Source organism: Typha angustifolia, chromosome 9, assembly GCF_048772165.1.
Source record: "Typha angustifolia cultivar Huaian chromosome 9, ASM4877216v1, whole genome shotgun sequence".
Classification (NCBI taxonomy): Eukaryota; Viridiplantae; Streptophyta; class Magnoliopsida; order Poales; family Typhaceae; genus Typha; species Typha angustifolia.
The window spans coordinates 12,748,489-12,768,204 of record NC_133247.1 but is presented as its reverse complement, the minus strand read 5'-3'; the positions used below and the strand labels follow the sequence as shown (position 1 = coordinate 12,768,204).

Sequence of the window (19,716 nt, the reverse complement as noted above, 5' to 3'; positions counted from 1 at the left end):
GGAAGCATCGGATTCCCTTGAAGCAGGTCCAATGTTTTTATCACTTTCCATAAAGTTGCTCTCATCTTCTTTGAACCATCATTGGCTTTATTAGTTGAGAAATCTCTACGGGAGAACTTTGTTAATGTTTAACATCGTGTATATTCTACGATTAAGGTATATTTGATACTCTCTTTTTTTCTTTCTAAATTTCCTGTACCTATCTGGCATTCCAAGTTCAGAAATCATTAACCTTGATGATGATGATGATGATGATCAAAATAACATGGTATGTAGCCTATGCTTTTGAAATGAGCAAATGGCAAGCTAGTTCATGGTTGCAGATGATATTTATTAGCAGGTAATGTATGTTACTATCAACATATATATATAGATGTTTTGTCTGGCGTATTTGGACCAAGAATGATTCCAGCTCTATAGCTCAATAAAGCATCGTAGTGCTGTAAACAAAACTTTAAAGACAACTGGAGAAGGAGATAGATTACGACAAAACTATTCTACGTGACCGAGTGAATAGATAAATTTGTCAGCAATACAATTCGCTTTGAACTTGTGTTCCTAGTTATCTCAAGCATCAAGAAGAGAGGAAGTATCATCCAAGTAGAGGAATATTTAGATGATGCAAGTTATACTCCTTCATATGGCCAACATGATCATCTTATCCTCCTTCCACACGCCTACACTAATTAAAGAACCGAAAGTTACTGCTGCCTTCCACAACCTTGCAAAGATTTATCACCAGTGGTCCAATATCTGATTGCCAAAGCAAATATTCTGACGTACAAACCATGAGGTGAAACACCTAACTGTGTCCTTGGAAAAGAAGGAAGGAAGAAACGTGGACGTATAATTACGTGGGAGTGACTCAGAAAGTGTATCTGAGGCATCTTACTTTGGTATATAAATAAGGGTAAAGAAGAGCAAAGGAGAACAACCTCATCAGAAGCAATTGAAGGCAAAAATGAATCATCAAGCCCATGCCGCGCAACTCAACAGCTCGCACTGGAACGGTTCTGACAAGATCGATAGCGTAAGTTGAAATCAAAGATGTTTGGAATTGGAGATCTGTTTACTATCATCTCCAATGTCAGTGGTTTCATGTTCTTTTCATAGATTTTCAGTTAAGAACGTATGTTCTGAAGACAATTCTTCTTCTGTGCTTCTGCTAGTTTTAACGAAGCATTAATCCAGCAAACTAGTAAAGTTCTCTGATCCACATTGTGAAAATATTTAGAGATGCAATTTTGATTAATTGGTGGTGTGATAAATGTGCAACTTATTTGTTTTAATGATACAGGAAAATTTGATTAAGAAAGAAGGTGATGCTATCTGCATATCTCCAAAGGCCTTGACCATAATATGGGGCAATAGTGACAGGTTCTGGAAGTGGGTCAAGCTCAGTGAATGGAAGTATGAACAATACCGATGCAATATTCGATAAGAACCTAGCAGCTTTGATACCATGTTAACTCGCCAACTACTTAAGCGGCTTTAATCTTTTATATTCAAATGATTGTTAACAGATTCGTTCTTAATTACTCCTCTCGGTTGTTTTTAGATTTGAAGAGGGTGCAGAGCTCATTCAGGTGTCCTGGATTGAAGTAACCGGCAAGGTGGAGATAAACAGGCTATCACATTGTAAGACCTTTGAAGTCTTCTTCCACATCAAATTCAAGGATGATGCATTTGGGTGGCACCACACCCCTGTCATATTTGAAGTGGTAACACCAGATGGCAAGAAGCACAGGAGGAGTGTACTCTTGGAGACATTCAGAGAGGACAAAACATTGCAACCAATTTATGCTGGGGTGTTCGACTTACCCTCAGGCCATCATGACAAGGAAATTGTGAGATTTGGCATGTATGAAGTTGAAAGCCAGTGGTGGAAGGGTGGCATAATTCTTGGAGGAGTTGAACTGAGGCCAAAGAAAGCGTGAGAGTCTTCCTCAATTTTCACTTATCACGTACTATGATACGTTCTTATGGTCTATTTAATGGAGTTATCTTCTTCGTCTTATGTTCATTTTGTTTAAAAATGATTGCATTTGTGTGAGAAGTAATGTACCTTTTGGAATGTGCCAGAAATAAAAGGTTGTACTAAGAATCGCCATCTTGTTTTATTGGAGAGGAGTAGAATAGATATGCAATGACCACCTTATTAGATAATTTCCTCCTACTGAGAGAAGAAAAATAATAACAAAAATCCAAAGTGGCTTAGCCCAAGCCTTGTGGCTAGGCTGGCCTGCGCTCATTCGGGCTGAGCCTAGTTTGGATAGTTTTGGCCCCTTTTCCTGAATTATTTTTTGTGAAATCGGTAGTAGCTTAGTTTTTGCCCTAAACTAAGGGCCTACGTCTAAGGTCCTTAATCTGCGATGACGAACAATTAATCAATTATTCATCAAGTAATGGAAAAAAGGTTCTACCATTAGATGTATTTTCTCTTTTGGGGGTGTGACAGTACATATGCTAGCGAGTAAACCTAATGTATGGTAAAGTGTGGATCTAGATCGATGGGCCTAATGACATGCGGGAGAGTCTGATCCATACTAACTAACATATTTTAATGCTTGTCTCTTGACATATATAGAGATGATTGAAGATAAAAATATCGTTCATACATTATATGTTGGATTGATGTTTTAGTATGAATATATATATCACACAGTGATGTGAGAATTTGTCCATTGGATTTGTGAAATGCATCTAGAAAGGGTTCCCTCCTTACTAATCATCTATCCTCGAATGAGAGGTTCGCTTAGTAAAGAGAGTTGTAGGTTCGTAGAAGAGAATTAGAGTATGCGCGTTACAAAAGGCAGCCAGCCAGTTCAATCCTTTTTCGGTGAGGGGAATAACGGAGTAAAAAAAGGCGTTTCAAAGTGGTCTCATCCGATAGGGCTTGATTAGTGATTTCCCAAACTTTAGCATATTCGGTCCCCATGCCTTCAACTATCACTGCTGGAAAGAAGATAATACTTTTGTACTGACCTCTAGGGCCCCCATGCCGACCTCTTGGGGCATACAGCTTGTCTTCGCATCTGCATAATAACTTCTCAAAAGAAAAGTGCCACCCTTTCTTTTTTGAGTTATAAAGAACGGGACGAGAATGAAAAATAAAGAAAAGGAGCAGGGGACTTTATATATATATAAAATATTGGATGTAAATGCATAAACTTTGTCGAAATTTTTTTATGCATGATCTTATTAGAGGCAATAATATTGTTAAGCATTAAGTTCATCTATATTTAACATATAATACATATCGACTACAATCGCAGTGAGAGCTTTTGCTTAGTACAGCATTAGACATCTCTTATTTCTTTTGATTTTTTTTTTTTTTTGTGAATGTTTTCACCCATGATATGATGTGGTTAAATTTAGCATGTACTTTATTTTAGGGCACTCCACCTTCTTTCTATCAATTTATTGTGGCTTATAGGCTTATATATTATTTTTATTAATTTGATCTTAGTCACGTGAACCTCATGCAACCTCATGCAGGAGGCACGTGGCAGGTTGGAATTGTTTCACATAGAGAAGGACGACGATCTTAAATTTGCCAAGTTCGGGACGATTCATGCGAAAACAATGGAAGAATAATCAAAAGGTGAGAGTTTGCTACTTTCAATCTCTTCATGTTTATTAATGGATGCATGCATGCATTGCTTCAAAGGAGGGTGGAAAACAAGTAGCCCCCACACACAGCAGCAGAAGTTAGTTGGGGCTTCAATTAATGGTTGCAATCTAATATCAAATGATTGCTATATATTTCTTTACTTTGTGAACGTACCCCACAATTAAAGGGTTGTTTGGTTGAAGGTTTTTATAAATACTGCATCAATAGATACAGTATCTAACCCAAAAACTATTATTTGGTTTAGAGTATCAAATTTAAAAAATTGATTAGACTCGCTCAATCGACATGTGTCCACTCGATCTTTTCCTTTACTTTGCCGACCTACCCGACGGCTAAGTTTCTTTCTCTGGTTCCACATCGATTATTTTCTGAAAGTTTTATTACGGACTTTGACTTTATAGATATCTATAAGCTCTTCTTAATTTATTAAGGAATGTTATTCTGTTCATAGATGGGATGAATCAGTTCCAGTTTTGATAATTAATGCCACTATTGTTACAGCGATGCATGAACTTTTAAAGCTCTCTCTCTCCACCTGCCAACAAAGAGAAGTGACGGTTTTGAAAAATGAGAAGAGAATTCCATTATCTTTTCTATGTCGGCAATGGATTCTTCCTAGTGCTGGGCTATATTCACCTTCTATATCTATCTCATCTTAGTATATACCTGCTATAGTGTCTGATACGCACAATCTCAACTTTTAACAATGATCGTTTGTTGTTTGATGCCATGTTCTTCGTTTATTGTTGCTGCTGCTGCTGTTGCTGCGGCGAATAACCGCTTAATCTATGACTAGTTTTTCTTTTCGTTGATATCTTAATAATAAACACAGAATAGGAATCTCATAAAACAACCATTCACGTAGTTTTTAGAAATTCTGGGTTGGTATAGTCATAGTATTGATGTCGTCAAAGCATCGGATTCTTGTATCACTTTCAGTCAAGTTGTTCAGAACTTCAAGATCAGATCCTTTCAACTATCTCTAGTTACTTAGTTGAGAAAATTTCCGTCGTGATCGATATCTTTATTAACGTCTGACTTATCGTAAAGTCTAGGATTAAGGTATGTCTTTGCTGTGCTTAATTATCTACCATTCCAAATTCAGAAATGAACCTTGATGATGAAAATTACATCGTTTATGTCCTCCTATACCTTAATGGCGAATGAGAAAAATTAAAGAAGGGAAAAGATGATAATTATTCCAAAGAATGCCCAACATGTACTGCCTCCGTACATGTATCGGGATATTATCCTAAAGATTGAGTGAATAAATTTGTCGGCGATACGATTCGTTATGAATTTATTCTGAAGCATAATTTTTTTCATACGACTCTTTATTAGATTTTTAGTGTCGGCAAGCGTGTACAACATATTCTAAGTGTTTCTATATTTGTACACGACCGTTTCTATAAGTTTTGATATGATTTGGATCGAAACCTTTTGAGATTTAGAGCAGAAAAGTCACCGCGTTCACAATACATTTACAGCACATTCTTATGTACCCTGTAGCCGTTCACACATACAGAGATGGTGTGCTGGTCGTTCGAATGCACTCTATCAACACGTTCACACATATAGAAGTGTATATTTTGTCGTTCGGAAGTGCTTAAAAAAATAAGTCGTCGTGTTTTAATGCACTCGGACAATATTTGAATGCTCCCACATAACTAACAAATTGTAGAGTTACATAAGACCTGATCTGACTTAGATTTGACATTATCTTTATAAGGTATATAAGAATTGGAATTTTCTAACCATACACAGATTGGCTATCGCTTTTGAAGTGAAGTTTTGAAGAAATAACGTTCGTTCATCGACCAATCTATCTAATCTTGTACACATTAAGGATTTGGTCTTAAGAGTCACCAAGACAAAAGATTAATTTTGATAGTTATTAAGATTAGAGATCGATCATGGGAAGTAGATAACCAAAGTCGTAGGGATTGAGTCGATTGACAGATTGTTTTGTATGTTAGTCTTGATAACTGCTGCAGTTAATTAGCAATTGGTTTAATCCGAGTTTGGATCCCTGGTTGAATTTTTCCACGTCAAAAATTTTGGTGTTCACCTTATTTTACTTGTTACATTCTATTCTGCATATTTATTCAAGCAAAGAGTTAAAAATATTGCCAAGAGTTTAGATACATATATCGGTGTCAAAGTATTTTCACTCTTCACACGGCCGACATGATCTTATCCGCTCTAACAGTCGACATGCGTACACTATACGAGGAACCACTGAAAGGGCTAAAGATTTGTCTTAGTGGTCCAATATTATGTTGACACCAAACTTCTTTAGTAAAAGAAAGCAATATTCGCCATACGCATAAGGTAAACGATTTGAAAGCATATATTCTTTTAAAAAAAAGAAGAGAAGGCGAACAGCAAATTTCTGAGACCAAGGCATCTTACTTTGATATATAAACAAGGCTAAAGAAGAAGAAAGGAGCACAACCTCATCAACCAATTTAGGAAGCAGCTGAAAGCAAAATGAGCAATCACGTCCCAGCTCATGAGCAACTCAACAGCTCGCACTGGAACGGTTCTGACAAGACCCATAGCGTAAGTTGAATCCAAAGATGTTTGGAATTGGAGATCTGTTTACTATAATCTCCAGTGTCAGTGGCTTCATGTCCTTTTCATAGATTTTCAGTTAAGAACGTATGTTCTGAAGACATTCTTGTTCTGTGCTTCTGCCAGTTTTAACGAAGCATTAATCCAGCAAACTAGTAAAGTTCTCTGATCCACAGTGTGAAAATATTTAGAGATGCAATTTTGATTAATTGGTGGTGTGATAAATGTGCAACTTATTTGTTTTAATGATACAGGAAAATTTGATTAAGAAAGAAGGTGATGCTATCTGCATATCTCCAAAGGCCTTGACCATAATATGGGGCAATAGTGACAGGTTCTGGAAGTGGGTCAAGCTCAGTGAATGGAAGTATGAACAATACCGATGCAATATTCGATAAGAACCTAGCAGCTTTGATACCATGTTAACTCGCCAACTACTTAAGCGGCCTTAATCTTTTATATTCAAATGATTGTTAACAGATTGGTTGTTAATTACTCCTCTTGGTTGTTTTTAGATTTGAAGAGGGTGCAGAGCTCATTCAGGTGTCCTGGATTGAAGTAACCGGCAAGGTGGAGATAAACAGGCTATCACATTCTAAGACCTATGAAGTCTTCTTCCACATCAAATTCAAGGATGATGCGTTTGGGTGGCACCACACCCCTGTCATATTTGAAGTGGTAACACCAGATGGCAAGAAGCACAGGAGGAGTGTACTCTTGGAGACATTCAGAGAGGACAAAACATTGCAACCAATTTATGCTGGGGAGTTCGACTTACCCTCAGGCCATCATGACAGGGAAATTGTGAGATTTGGCATGTATGAAGTTGAAAGCCAGTGGTGGAAGGGTGGCATAATTCTTGGAGGAGTTGAACTGAGGCCAAAGAAAGCGTGAGAGTCTTCCTCAATTTTCACCTATTATTACTATTCCATGGTCTATGTAATAGAATTATCTAATTTTTTTTTTAAATGTTCATTTTATCTGAAAAATGATTGCATTTATATGACAAGTAATGCACCTCTGGGATGAACCAGAAATTATAAAAAGGTAAAACTAGTGAGCACTATCTAGTTTTATTGGGGAGGGTAGAATAGATATGTAATGAGTACCTTAGATAATCTTTTCCTACCGTAAGAAGAAAACAATAAGAAAAAAAAAAAAAAACCAAGGTGTTTGATGCAATGAATCTACTTTGACATTATAAGATCTGGAACAAGAATTTAGCTTAGCTTTTGATAGTGAAGATTTTGATTTGCATACATTTTTGTCTAAATATTTGGCTGAAATCTGCAGTTCATCCACCACTAACAGAGGTATTGAGATGGACGAAGACGGCAAAGGCGGCAAAGGCAGCCGGAGAAGGTATATATATAATTTCTATTCTACAAGTTGATGCTAATTAACAATGTGAATGTTAAAAATTATGTGCTAACTTAGTATTCTTGTTCTGCAGCTTCTTCTGTTGCTGCTGAGGTGCTTCTGAGGCTAGGAGTGACTTGTGTGTTATAGTATGTGTATTTGTGTATGCTTCTTTACTTGTGGTATAAGATGTACTACTGTCTTTGTTCAAGTTTGCAGTACCTGCTTTTATGTTATTTGGCTGATGTATGATGAATTTGTAATGTTTTTAAGGTCGGAAACTGGTAACCAGAGAAGCCTAAGTATGATTGTAGCACCCAAAATAATAATAATAATAATAATAATAATAATAATAATAATAATAATAATAAAGGGTGAAGGCCAAAAAGACCAACCATCATGATTCATGCCACTGTGGAGAAAAGCATGAGTTCATAAACTAAACCCTTAATTGATTAAGATAGAGATAAGTTGGTCAGAACCCAATGGATGGCAACCACATGCACTATTAATCCAAGAAAAACATCAAGGCCATAGAGATAGACTCCATTAACAATGCACTACTTCTCCATGGAATATTAGCTAAAGCTAGGGATAGTGTAATATATGCAAAGAGGTGAAGGCCCACAAAAAACCTCAACAACTTCCCAATCACTCTTTCCCACCAAACTTAAATCAAAAACTAAAGTTTAGACACATTGGGCTACACTACAAAGAAGAGGCATGTGACTCTACCTATTAATCAAATAGGAACAGGGAGAAGTTTTTGGTGGTCCTCCTCAGTGGTTTTTGTTTCTATTATCTATGCTAATTTGTTGACACACATCATATTCATGTACATGGAAACCATCCAAGGCAAAAGACAAAACTTTCTTATCATTGATACAATTTTAATTACTCCACATGAAGCAGTTATTTAAGGTGAAAAAGCTTTTGTTTAATAAGTTTTAAAGAATGTACAACATAATAACAGCACAAACTTTTAGAGTAGTCGATGAATTACTATAATAAAAAACTTTTTATGGATCAATAACGATGTAAGAAAGAACATCATATATGTAGAGATTACATAAAATAATAAAAGTTAATACTCACTGTGATGAGAAAAGAGGCAATTAGCTAAGTAAGAGCAACTACTACAACTGCTAGTGCCACTGCTGCTCTTAAATGTATCACTTCAAAATCCTAAAAGTTGTCTCTGGTGGTTGAGCCATCAAGATCATTAGCCACTATTCAAGCTTTTTAAAGGATAACACATGTATCAGCAAACCATATGGACATCTTGTAAAAGGTTGGAAGCTTTTTTAAAATTCTAGGCAATGCAAGTGAATCAAGTCTTATCCAATACAATATTCTGGTACAATGAATCATGGAAATATGGCAGGATTTGAGAATGCATGTGATCTCACATCTTTTACCTAACAAAAGTTACTAATCAAGGGTGAATCTGCTAACTAAGGAGTTAATCCAAGTATGGCTTACAGAGACATATACATCCTGAGTTTTAATTAATTACTATTGTGGCTTATGATAATCATAATTAATCTTGTTGTGCTACAGTAGCAACAATAATAACAAATAAAATAATAGGTTAATTACAGCTAGACTCTTTGAAATATTGTCTGTAACCCCTAGTATTCATCTTTTTGTACATTTTTTGATGCTCTTATCTATCTAATATCTCTCGCCCACCGACGATATTATATGATTTTAAAAAAAGAAAAGAAATTAGAAGATATATTTGAGAGATTTTGATAACTCCATTGACAAACTACCACCTTATAAAATCATTGGGGAAGAGAGAGAGAGAGAGAGAGAGAGTAGAAACACTCTCAATAAATTTTGGTGCAAGTATCTGGATAGGGAGAACGGTGAAGAGGTGCACTTGTAATAGGATATAGAGTGTGGAAGGCGAAAACAAACACTATCATGAGAGGGATGAGGCCTCCTTCCCCTCACCATCCAACACTAAATAATGATGACATGATGATATCCCACCCACTCCTTTCTCTCCCCACCCCTACAACCTCTTCTATCCTACTGATCTCCATCTCCTCCTCTCCTATGCCTGCCTTCAGAACTTGAGTTTGATTTGTTGGTGTGGGAGGTTGAAGCTGCCAGCATGATCTGAACTCATGCGGATTTATGTTATGGAAAAGAAGAGATAGTGTTTGATGTATATATCATCAGATCATCTTGCAGCTTCAATCACTCACCACCAACAAAAGATCTGGAGGAGCGGATCGTTTGCTCACTTCCGCAGCAGCGCTGCATGCCTACTTCTCTCTAGAGGTAAGCATGACTTGTTACATTCTTTTCATCTGGTTGTCAGCGCGGCATTTCCACGAACACTAAGAGTGCCGCTGCATTGAGCCATGATGTTCGCCAAATTGTTGTTCCATTCTAGCTTAAGATTGATCATTCAGGGAAGACAAAGACTTATTTGCATATCACCACCTACATTTTAATCTTATCGCAAAGCACTACCTCCCTATTTACCTTTTCCTCCTCACAGTATTTTGTAATATTTCTTGGAGATCCAACAGCTTGTTCTTTTTCTCCTTATGGTAGTTGATGAATGATTCCTTCTGTCTGTCCTCATCCACGTTTTTTTAATATTTTTTACAATAATTGTGTTTTACTTCATCAGTTCTTTTTATCCTTAAAAAATAAATAAATTACTACCCATTTGATTTTTGAATATCTTAAAGGATATTATTATATAAGAGTATTCTTTTTTTCTTGGGGATATATTTTATAAACTTAGGATAAGGAAAACTAATATTTTTATATTTCCATATGTTATTTTTCGTGAATAAATTTGTAATAGCTTTTCTTTTTAATTATTATTATTATTATTATTATAAAAAAGAGCAACAAGCAGCTTATGGAAATAGAATAAAATTTATTTTAAAATAATTTAATTTGTATTGTGGTATAGTAACTAAATAATAATATTTTAGCCTCTTTTGATATACTAATTCGTTATTTTTTTTTCTCCTTAAAAAAAATAATTTAATTATAACTCGAAATATTTTAAATCATAGAAAAGAAAATAAGGGACAAAGTTGAATTAGAAAGTACTTTTCTAAAACAAACTTATTATTGGGTATTTGGGTCCGATCCGTACCCGACCCGATAAATAAGGCATTCCAAATGCTAAAATGTACCGGAGGAGAAGAATAAGGAGGTGATCGGAAATGGGCAGCGAGGGGAAGTCGAGAAAGCGGCGATCGTCTCCTTCTCCATCTCTCTCCGGAGGTGAAAAATCTCACAACGTTTTGTACTTTTTAGTTCCTATAATCCTCAGTCTTTGCTCGTTTAGATGATGAGGAGAGAAGTAGAAAGCATAGGAAGAGAGAGGATAGAAAGAGCCGAAAGGACGACTCCAAGGAGAAGAAGAAGCACAAGAGCGAGAAATCCCATAAGCATTCCAGAAACCGAGATGAGAAAGGTTGGTTTTTGCTTAATTCGCTTTATTTGTCCTTATAAATTGGTTAAATTGTTCTTTGAGCAATAAAAAAAATTCATATTTCGATACTTTTAGGGCATTTCCCCCATCAGTATGCAATGTATGGAGATGGTCTGTGATTCGTTCTTTGATAATTAATGCACTGGATATGAGTTTAATCTTTGGTTTTAAGAATTGTTGAAAAGTGAGACCTAATTTAGGTTTTATTAAGATGTATTATGTTTGGATTAGTCTCATCTACCACCGCTTTTGCAGTATCTAAAGTCTGCCACATATCCATTTACCCACTTAGTTACTGGTTTTGATTTTAATTGCATTCTTGGTCTCCTTAGTGTATTTAAAGTACCATGATATACCTAGCTATTCATCTAATTTCCACGTCTTCTGGTGGACTAAATTTTGAGAGTTAGATGCCATATGCTTGTGATTTTAGGCTTAGTACAACGAACTATATACTTCGTTGTTTATTGTATATTGTAACTTGGTTGGCATTTGACGTATCTCTATTTCATCCACTATGTTCTACATTTTTGACAGAGAAGGTATCCAAGGATAAGCGCAAGCATAGAAGGAAGGATGTAGATTCTGTGAGTTGTCTGTCTTGCTTATCTTTTTTGACAGCCTCTCCCTCATCTAGTAGTAAAGCAAATTTGGAAGTCAAATTTTAAATTTCTAAAGAAATTATATAATTCACAAGTTTCTTTTTGTGATACTATCCTTGAGAAATCGTCTTACCTTCAAACTGGAACCTAAGAGAAGTACAAGAAGATGGCTTCTGCGAAGAATTCAAGATGACCTTTTATTGAAAAATTTGCATCTATAAATTAATTTAGTTTTCAGTTTTAATGAAATACTTCCATTGGGTTTCTCCTTTTAATCTGCATAGGCCACTTGCTATAGTAATCAACATAATCTTAGTACATTAATTATTTCCATGCAGGTTTTCCTGTAACTGAACATTATAATTATAGATAAAAAGGTTGCTACTGCATAAGTTCTGTGACTTACATGCATTGGAATAATAATGATAACAAAACTTAGTGCAAGGTAAAACATTGAAAACAAGTAAGCCACTGAAACAAGATAATTCATCACCCAAGGGCCTCAAAATGATAATTGTTTTGTCAAATCTATTGGATAACTATGGAATATGTTACTTGGTCTAACTGAAGGAATATGAACTTATTTTGATCCAATGGTCCCTACGTTAGGATTACATATTTTATTTCAGAGGGAGATAAAGTTTCATCTAATGGACATGATATAAGATAAGATAGGCAACTTTGAACACAACAAGCCTGACCCGATGGAAGGAAGGAAATGCAGCAAGACGAAATGATAAGCAACAAACATGTGGAACAACACCCCAACATGTGGAAGAATAACCAAACTAAGAGGGCATTGTGCCCATAAGATATTCTAATTTTTGTGTAATTGTATACCAGAGTTCTGATGCTGGCAATTTTCTTTTCTAAAACAGGAGTTTGAAGAGCTTTCCAAAGATGATTATTTTTCCAAGAACAATGAGTTTGCCACCTGGTTGAAAGAAGAAAAAGGAATATATTTCTCCGACCTTTCATCTGAATCTGCACGTGATCTTTTCTCAAGCTTTGTCAAAGAATGGAACAACAGAAAGCTACAATCCCAATATTACAAAGGCATTGCCAGCGCACCACGTACAGCCCATAACTGGAAGATCAAGCATGAGAAGTAGGCCCGGGGCTTTTCCTCTTCAAATGATCTTTTGAAGCTTTCCAATATCTTTTTGCCTTTTTATTTGTAAAATTGAGATTGTACCAGTTTCCTTTTTTTGTTTTTGAGTAGACGGATAAGCTTTGTATTACCTGCTGAGTAACTTAACAGATGGTGCAATCTTAGAGCATGAGATATCTTTTATATTGTATTACCTGCTATCTCTGAGAGCAAGCATATAGATGGTGTAATCTTGGAGCATGAGTATATTCTCACTCTCATGCGATAGTACATTAACATATTCATGTTCAGGCTTGTACTGGTTTTTCATATTCAGTAGTTGAAATTGTATGAGGCTGACATAGAAGCTTGCAAAGAAAGTCTAAAACCTTATTGTTGCCTAATGCTTGGATGGACAACCAATTGAATTTGGCAGCACATTAGAATTCCAGTTATATTTCATTGGTGCATCATCCTCTTGAAACTGAGAAATTACAAGCTACCAGATTTTTGGAGCACTCTTTGGTAATCGGTGAGTGATTTTATTCATCTATGCAGTTTATATTAATGTTGAAAAGAACTTCAAGTAAGTAAGTTATTATGATGTATTATCGCAATAATCCGAAGTGACTCCTTTTTTATATATCAGGGAGAGTATTCTATTGTGTCTTCTGTGATTACCCTATAAACTCATAATCTATATAAAAAAATTTATTTATAATTTTGATAGTATATTATTATTTATCCAAATTTTAGAGAGAGGAAAAGAATTTAATTTTTACAATACCAAGTGGCTTTTGTAATTTAATTGTATATGGTGTTCTGATTTAACATATAAAACATATGTACATATCTTGATGTACATTTTGTTATATTAAAATGCACGCAATTTATATTTGCTATGCATATTAGAGTCTAATATTGTAAATCAAAAAATTAAATATAATTAAATTGCAAAAGATTATTGTTAAGGGTACATTTATCTTTTAAAAAATCAGTTTATTTCACGTGCAAGGTGCGTGCACAATATCATGGCGAGGCACGTGCAAATCACACGTACTTGAGAAGATCGGCTGATGGGTTTTCCACTTCTCCTACTCCTAAAACCCTAGACCCAGACGAAGACCTCCAGTTGCATCCCTCTCGGTAAGCACTAGCACTCCTCCTTCTCCTTCTCCGGCTAGAATTAGGGTTTCGGTTCTCTCTGCGCATCGATCTCTCTATAGTATCAGCAGAGAAGTTATTAGTTTTTGCTTGTCGATTACTTGTCATTAGAGTTACTATCTTGGAAGTTTTTGGATCAATAACTGGGTGATTTATATGTCCTCTTACGTGTAGATCTCTTGGGGCGAGTAAGAATTCCAATCCACCAGGATGTATCTCCAATTCTACATCAATGAAAAGGGGGACAAGGTGTACACCACCAAGGTAACACCTTTTTCTTTGATCTTACTTTCTCTTTGTAGGCTGGATAAAGTTTATTGGTCCTATGCATGAACTCTCTTATATATATATAATTCGTTTATGGGTCTTCTATTTTATGAGGATTTTGAGGCGTAGATTAAGCTTTCTGTTCAAGTGATTTATATTTGTATCCGAAATTATTTTTATTGAAACTGGTAGTGTTCTCTTTGCAGAAAGAATCACCTCTTGGATTGGCAACACAATCTGCTCACCCAGGTCTCTATTTGCTGAAGTAAAAGAATTCTGAATTTTTTTCTTCCTTATATTATACCTGCTCTTTCCTTTTTGTATGTTTCTAAGTGCCTGGATATGAAATTCTCATTCTTAGTTGGAGTCTTTGACCAAATTAGCCCTCCCAAAAATATTTTTAACGTGTTTAGTACAATTTAAACGGACTTATATAGAAATTTCAAATCTTCGAAAAACAAATGCCAATTTTTATGGAGAAATTTATATATAAGTCATTTTTCAGTTACTTTAGCAATTTTTCAGAGGATTTGAATTTTTTTATATAAATCGTTAATCTAATTAGCGCCTTATATTTAGAAGCCGCTGACTGGGTCAACGGCTTTTAGATACATCTAATATTGTATTTAGATTTTAAGATAAATTAGAAGTATATAAAAAAATTAGGGGCAAACTTAATTAGTAAAAAACTCTCTTAATTGTGGGTGAGAAATTAAATATTAACTATAATGCCTTAACTGATCATGTGTCTAAAGATGGTTATGATGAAGTTGAGAGGATTTGCTTTCTATTAGAATGAAATAGCAGACATATGCACCTGGTTTAGGCATATCATTGCACTATTATGGAGCGTATAATGAGTTCAAAGTTATATATTCAGCAAGCTGCCATACTTGTGCATCTATATGTGAGCACTGGATTTTAGTGTTCCCCATACATTGCAGAATATCCTGGAACATTTTTTATATGTTTGCCTCGTGATCCTTTAAATTAACTCCTGCCAAGAGTTTCACTTCCCTGCACCTATAATTGCTTCTATACCCACACTTCTTCAGGAAAGGTTTTCCAAGATTTGCCGCTTGCATTTACTTGAAAATAGTTTTACTGCAGTGAAATTTACACCTTACACATACATGGCTGCCTCTGGATGACAAACTTGAGATTAATCTTGACTCTCTGTATTAGACGAGAGAAATTCTTCAATTCTTGAAGTGATTTAATTTGATCTTAATTATGAAGATTGGGAAAAAAAATTGATTGCTTTTATCTGCTAACTTCTGTTATGGAGGTCTCAATGAATTACTGGATATAGTGAATCTTTGTTTTCATTTCTTGATCAGAAAAATCTATGACAACTTATAATGTGCTTAAACTTAATTAATATGATGCAGCTCGCTTTTCTCCGGATGACAAGTATGCTCGACAACGGGTCCTTTTGAAAAAGCGATTTGGCTTGCTGCCGACCCAGCAGCCTCCTCTTAAATACTGAGAAATATATTGTGGAGCTGTGCGCGATTGCTTGTACCACACTTTCAAGAGGAAGAGCCATGCGGAATTTTAAACATATAATGTATTATGTCGTTTACAAATCCAGTTTAGTTAGTGCTTTTGCATATTCTACTGAGACCTTTTAATGAATTTCCTGGAAGCATGAATGTAAAATGAGTTTGACTACTTAAAGCAGTCTGTCTATTGATGAAGTTTGTACTTTGTGCACTTCAGGGTTAAAGTGTAGTTCAAGCTTGCTGTTTCTTCTCTTTTTCTTCCTTCATGTTAATATCTAAATGGTCTTGTTATCAAAGATATATAATCTTCTCATCAGCATTCTCTTCCTATTCATGGATGGTGGATGTGGGGTGAGTATAATGGTGTATTACTTAGTTGTGTGTGATTTTTATTCTTTTCTTTTCTTCAGAAATTTTAGTTGAGCTTACCATCTTCAAAAACCAAAAAATAAATTAAATCAATAAGCTTAAAAGGGGGCATTTGATTCACCTGATGAGGAGCGTGAGCTCACTCGAAATTAAGGCGAGAGATATATCTTTATTATTTGTTTATGCAACAAGTGGTGAATATTGTACCTCTTTATTATCTAACCTCTCCAAACTAATTGTCAGAGGGTAATATTTTTGACTTCGCAATTGCATAGATAGTAACCATTATATTGAAAAACGAATTCTAATGGATGCTTTCACCTCACAGATGCATTGATGCACAGTAGAATACTTCCACCTCATAAAAAGCATAACAAGGATAAAACCAAATTAGCAGGAGTCACAGCTGCAACTCTGAATCAACACATTCAAAAGCACTAATGCATAGTAGAATACTTGAATTTTGCACTGCATAACACATGCACAGAAAAAGAAATGGGAAAAGCCCGAGCCTTGATTATTAAGTGGAGATGCTCGCTATCAAAATGACGACTTTGCGGCACACAAGCTGATTAAGGAGCACTAGTTAAAATTTCAAAGAAATGGCTCAATGCTTTGCATCTTCTTCCTCACAGAATTTGGCATATTTGTCAGAGTCCATCAAGGAATTCAACTCAACCGCATCGCTCATTTTGACCTTTATAATCCATCCTTCTTCATATGGGCTCCCGTTAATCTGACAAAAAAGTTGTTTTTACTCTTTAGTAATTCAGTCCAGCATTCAACTCAGAAAGTGCAAGACGAGCAAATGGTAGGTCGATCAAATAAGACAACTGATCATAGCAAATAGATCAGAAGTTACAAAATCCAGAATATATTAATTAAAGGAATTGTTTCACAGTTTTCTTGGGAGAGCATCAGCTAATCAGCACAACAGCACAAAAGTTTAGAATCCAAAGAACATTAACAACCTATAGAAGAATGGTAAGAGTTGCAAGATATTCCTGAATTTTCTGGAGAAGTTCAAGAATTATATAAAAATAAATAAAGAGGTAAAGCACTCTTACACAATTCACACCTTGTGCTTTGGCGAAAAACAAAGTGTTTCAGAATATCAAAGACATTTACTGCCATAAAAGAGCAAATAAAGGAACTGGAATCTCTGGAGATGACTAGAAATTGAGAAACATTTATGAAGCGATCACACCAAGAATTGAATGAATACTTTTACTGAATCCTTATACGATGTGAAGTTTTCTCAATCAAGTCAGTGAAGCTTTACAACCAATACCCTAAGGAGATTCTTGTCAAGTGTTAGGGTATCTAATATCATCCAGATGATTCGGAGGTAGCTTCGTAAGTATCTACAACAGGCTCTTGCACATTGTTTTTATTTCGTACTGAGGGGAAGGACTAATCCAAAATGAGAAGGCTACCAGATACTTACTAGTCCAGGAGAGTCACTTAGCCCACTGTTAACTTCAACTACTTCACCTGTAACAGGAGAGTAGATGTCACTGCTTGCCTTGACACTTTCAACTGCACCAAAATTCTTTCCCTGCGTCACAGTGGCACCAACTTCAGGCAGTTCCACATACACAACATCACCTAAGTGGTCCTGAAGTCAGACAAACATCACAGAATTTATAAAAATGACAGTCCATCAAAGAATAGATATAAAATTTGATCATAAGAAGTTTTCTGCTCTTGTATAAGTTAGAGATAAAGTTGTGATGGTTGGTGCAAGTATCATTCTAAAGTGAAAAAAAAAAAAAAAATCTTACAATCAAACATTTCATGTGGTAGTATTCTTAGATGCTCAAAGAACAGGTATGTGGAAGAATGTTCCCTAGCACAGTCTAGCAAATTGAGATGAAAGAGCAACCTGAGCATGGTCTGTTATCCCTACTGTTGCAGAATCACCATCAATTTTAGCCCACTCATGCGTGTCAGCATATTTCAATTCCTTCAGAACTGCCAACAAATATGATCTTGATAGTATCAGTTCTGTCTGTTACAAATCAGTTCTTGCAGAGGTTAAATCCAGATAGTAGCCATTTTTATAAGTAAAATTTCCTTTAGCACTCCTCCAAATGTCTTATATTCACATAGTACATATTTATATACATAATATATACATACATAAATTAGAAATGGCGTAACTCCATCAATGAAACAAAAGACAAACCTAAGCAACAACAAGTTTACCAGGTCCAGATCACTCAAAGGGAAAGCGAATCAAGAGGCAAAACTTTTTGTAGAAGACATGAAAATATGATGAACCTAGCTGAGGATACCTTTGATGACTATATCTTTTGCATGACTACCATGAAAAAGGGAGAACAGGGAGATCAAGTAAAAGGGTTACTCACAAGTAGATTGTTGCTGATGTGTTTGCAAGCTTGAAGCAAAACAAGTTGTAAAATTCCATTTACCACACTGCATGGGTGTGGTGTTTTTGGTGATTTCACAAGGACGATCCATAAAACAGGATTGAAGGGAAGAAACAGGCCACAATATCTCAGGTCCACACATTAATCAGTTAAAGCCTCAAAGGTATATGCTAAAATAGAGAGAAGGGAAGTGCAAATAACAAGTAAAATCCCACTTGAGGCATCCAACAAATATTTATAAGAATTTGGCTACATGAACAAATCCAGGAATATTAAGAAAATCTCATTAGATGAAAACACATTTGATCTAAGGCCCAGGAACTGCAAGAGAACATCCCTCACTTGCTGGCAGTAAATATTTGAACTTATTTGAACATGAGTTTCAAGGTGATCGTATTAAATTATTTGCAAGAAACATGCACATCTACAATATCAAGAAACTAACTAAAAAACCTCTTCCGTTAGGAGATCTGTATGCCATGATATTCAGTAATTATCTTCCGTTTCTTTCAAAACAACAACATTAAACAACAAAGACAAAAAAACTACAAGATCATTCATTAACAAACAGAGATCTACTAACTGCATAACCAGTCAAATCATCAAACACAACTACTATCTGAGATCTCTAGTGCACTTATTTTGCATCAACAAAAATAGACCAAGCATTCCAATAAAATATAACACGCCGACAATATATAAGATTAAAAATGATCAAGGCACTTATTAAAGAAAAAGGTGACAAATTTATATCAAAGCAAAAAAAAAAAAAAAAAAAAAAAATCCAGAAACCAACAAAATCCCACCAAGGAAAATCCAATCTTTAGCTGATAAAACACGATTTGACGAGCAAAAGACTGGGATCAAAGGAAATAAGACATAAAGAGAAGAAAGAAGTAATTATTTTTTTTCGAGATTTACCGGTGGAGAAGCCTCTGTGGAAGGTGGAGATCCTTAGGTACGAGGCGGCTCTCGAAGCCCACAACAACCTCGATGCCATGATCCCAACTCTTCTCCTCTCTTCCCGAACTCTCTCGCCTAATAAAGTTGATAGTGCGTATAGTTTTCTCTCTCACTCGCGTGAGCTACTTGGTCCACCACCATCTTATTGTCACCCACCAAGGGCTACTAATTGGACCCGGTCCGGTTTTATTTGGACCCGATCCAAATTAAACCGGATCCATTTCCTTTTGATTTTTTCTTTTTCTCTTTTATCTTTTAACCTCTCTTTTTAAAATTATTGGGGATTAAAAAATATAATTTGCTTTTATTATAATTAACACCCTA

The 19,716-nt window shown here is 35.5% G+C and overlaps 5 protein-coding genes across 6 annotated transcripts; 4 read left to right on the top strand and 1 right to left on the bottom strand.

The window, feature by feature from the left end:
- Positions 1-872: 872 nt before the first annotated feature.
- LOC140767193 (uncharacterized protein PHLOEM PROTEIN 2-LIKE A4-like) lies at positions 873-2,104 on the top strand. The gene is made up of 3 exons (XM_073107021.1): positions 873-1,030; positions 1,298-1,410; positions 1,559-2,104. The coding sequence occupies exons 1-3, from the start codon at positions 962-964 to the stop codon at positions 1,935-1,937; spliced, it is 561 nt and encodes a 186-aa protein (XP_072963122.1). The 5' UTR covers positions 873-961; the 3' UTR covers positions 1,938-2,104.
- A 3,936-nt stretch (positions 2,105-6,040) lies between these two features.
- Positions 6,041-7,803, top strand: LOC140767167 (uncharacterized protein PHLOEM PROTEIN 2-LIKE A4-like). Its single transcript, XM_073106985.1, has 5 exons — positions 6,041-6,196; positions 6,463-6,575; positions 6,724-7,098; positions 7,502-7,570; positions 7,662-7,803. Exons 1-5 carry the CDS (start codon positions 6,125-6,127, stop codon positions 7,678-7,680), a joined length of 648 nt encoding a protein of 215 aa, XP_072963086.1. The 5' UTR covers positions 6,041-6,124; the 3' UTR covers positions 7,681-7,803.
- Positions 7,804-10,500: 2,697 nt separating this feature from the next.
- On the top strand, positions 10,501-12,952 carry LOC140766521 (uncharacterized). Its single transcript, XM_073105910.1, has 4 exons — positions 10,501-10,828; positions 10,893-11,021; positions 11,577-11,626; positions 12,520-12,952. The coding sequence occupies exons 1-4, from the start codon at positions 10,768-10,770 to the stop codon at positions 12,751-12,753; spliced, it is 474 nt and encodes a 157-aa protein (XP_072962011.1). The 5' UTR covers positions 10,501-10,767; the 3' UTR covers positions 12,754-12,952.
- Positions 12,953-13,752: 800 nt separating this feature from the next.
- On the top strand, positions 13,753-15,919 carry LOC140767166 (H/ACA ribonucleoprotein complex subunit 3-like protein). 2 transcript variants are annotated; one of them, XM_073106983.1, is made up of 4 exons: positions 13,753-13,877; positions 14,070-14,159; positions 14,369-14,411; positions 15,554-15,919. In XM_073106983.1, the coding sequence occupies exons 2-4, from the start codon at positions 14,106-14,108 to the stop codon at positions 15,649-15,651; spliced, it is 195 nt and encodes a 64-aa protein (XP_072963084.1). In that variant the 5' UTR covers positions 13,753-13,877; positions 14,070-14,105; the 3' UTR covers positions 15,652-15,919. The 2 variants fall into 2 exon arrangements, with proteins under 2 accessions (XP_072963084.1, XP_072963085.1); XM_073106984.1 differs by lacking the exon at positions 13,753-13,877 and adding an exon at positions 13,903-13,970.
- A 454-nt stretch (positions 15,920-16,373) lies between these two features.
- LOC140766474 (glycine cleavage system H protein 2, mitochondrial) lies at positions 16,374-19,512 on the bottom strand. The gene is made up of 4 exons (XM_073105833.1): positions 19,351-19,512; positions 17,922-18,010; positions 17,484-17,654; positions 16,374-16,772 (listed from the first exon to the last, which is right to left on the bottom strand). Exons 1-4 carry the CDS (start codon positions 19,427-19,429, stop codon positions 16,644-16,646), a joined length of 468 nt encoding a protein of 155 aa, XP_072961934.1. The 5' UTR covers positions 19,430-19,512; the 3' UTR covers positions 16,374-16,643.
- Positions 19,513-19,716: the final 204 nt, after the last annotated feature.

Coding starts and splice junctions, on each gene's coding strand:
- LOC140767193 (XM_073107021.1), top strand. CDS start 962: ATGAATCATCAAGCCCATGCCGCGCAACTCAACAGCTCGCACTGGAAC. Junction 1,031..1,297: donor GTTCTGACAAGATCGATAGC/GTAAGTTGAAAT, acceptor TTAATGATACAG/GAAAATTTGATTAAGAAAGA. Junction 1,411..1,558: donor GTCAAGCTCAGTGAATGGAA/GTATGAACAATA, acceptor GGTTGTTTTTAG/ATTTGAAGAGGGTGCAGAGC.
- LOC140767166 (XM_073106983.1), top strand. CDS start 14,106: ATGTATCTCCAATTCTACATCAATGAAAAGGGGGACAAGGTGTACACC. Junction 14,160..14,368: donor ACAAGGTGTACACCACCAAG/GTAACACCTTTT, acceptor TTCTCTTTGCAG/AAAGAATCACCTCTTGGATT. Junction 14,412..15,553: donor AACACAATCTGCTCACCCAG/GTCTCTATTTGC, acceptor AATATGATGCAG/CTCGCTTTTCTCCGGATGAC.
- LOC140767167 (XM_073106985.1), top strand. CDS start 6,125: ATGAGCAATCACGTCCCAGCTCATGAGCAACTCAACAGCTCGCACTGG. Junction 6,197..6,462: donor GTTCTGACAAGACCCATAGC/GTAAGTTGAATC, acceptor TTAATGATACAG/GAAAATTTGATTAAGAAAGA. Junction 7,099..7,501: donor GAACTGAGGCCAAAGAAAGC/GTGAGAGTCTTC, acceptor TGAAATCTGCAG/TTCATCCACCACTAACAGAG.
- LOC140766521 (XM_073105910.1), top strand. CDS start 10,768: ATGGGCAGCGAGGGGAAGTCGAGAAAGCGGCGATCGTCTCCTTCTCCA. Junction 10,829..10,892: donor TTCTCCATCTCTCTCCGGAG/GTGAAAAATCTC, acceptor TTGCTCGTTTAG/ATGATGAGGAGAGAAGTAGA. Junction 11,022..11,576: donor CAGAAACCGAGATGAGAAAG/GTTGGTTTTTGC, acceptor CATTTTTGACAG/AGAAGGTATCCAAGGATAAG.
- LOC140766474 (XM_073105833.1), bottom strand. CDS start 19,429: ATGGCATCGAGGTTGTTGTGGGCTTCGAGAGCCGCCTCGTACCTAAGG. Junction 18,011..19,350: donor CCACAGAGGCTTCTCCACCG/GTAAATCTCGAA, acceptor ATTTGTTGGCAG/TTCTGAAGGAATTGAAATAT. Junction 16,773..17,483: donor TAAGTGACTCTCCTGGACTA/GTAAGTATCTGG, acceptor CTTTTTTGTCAG/ATTAACGGGAGCCCATATGA.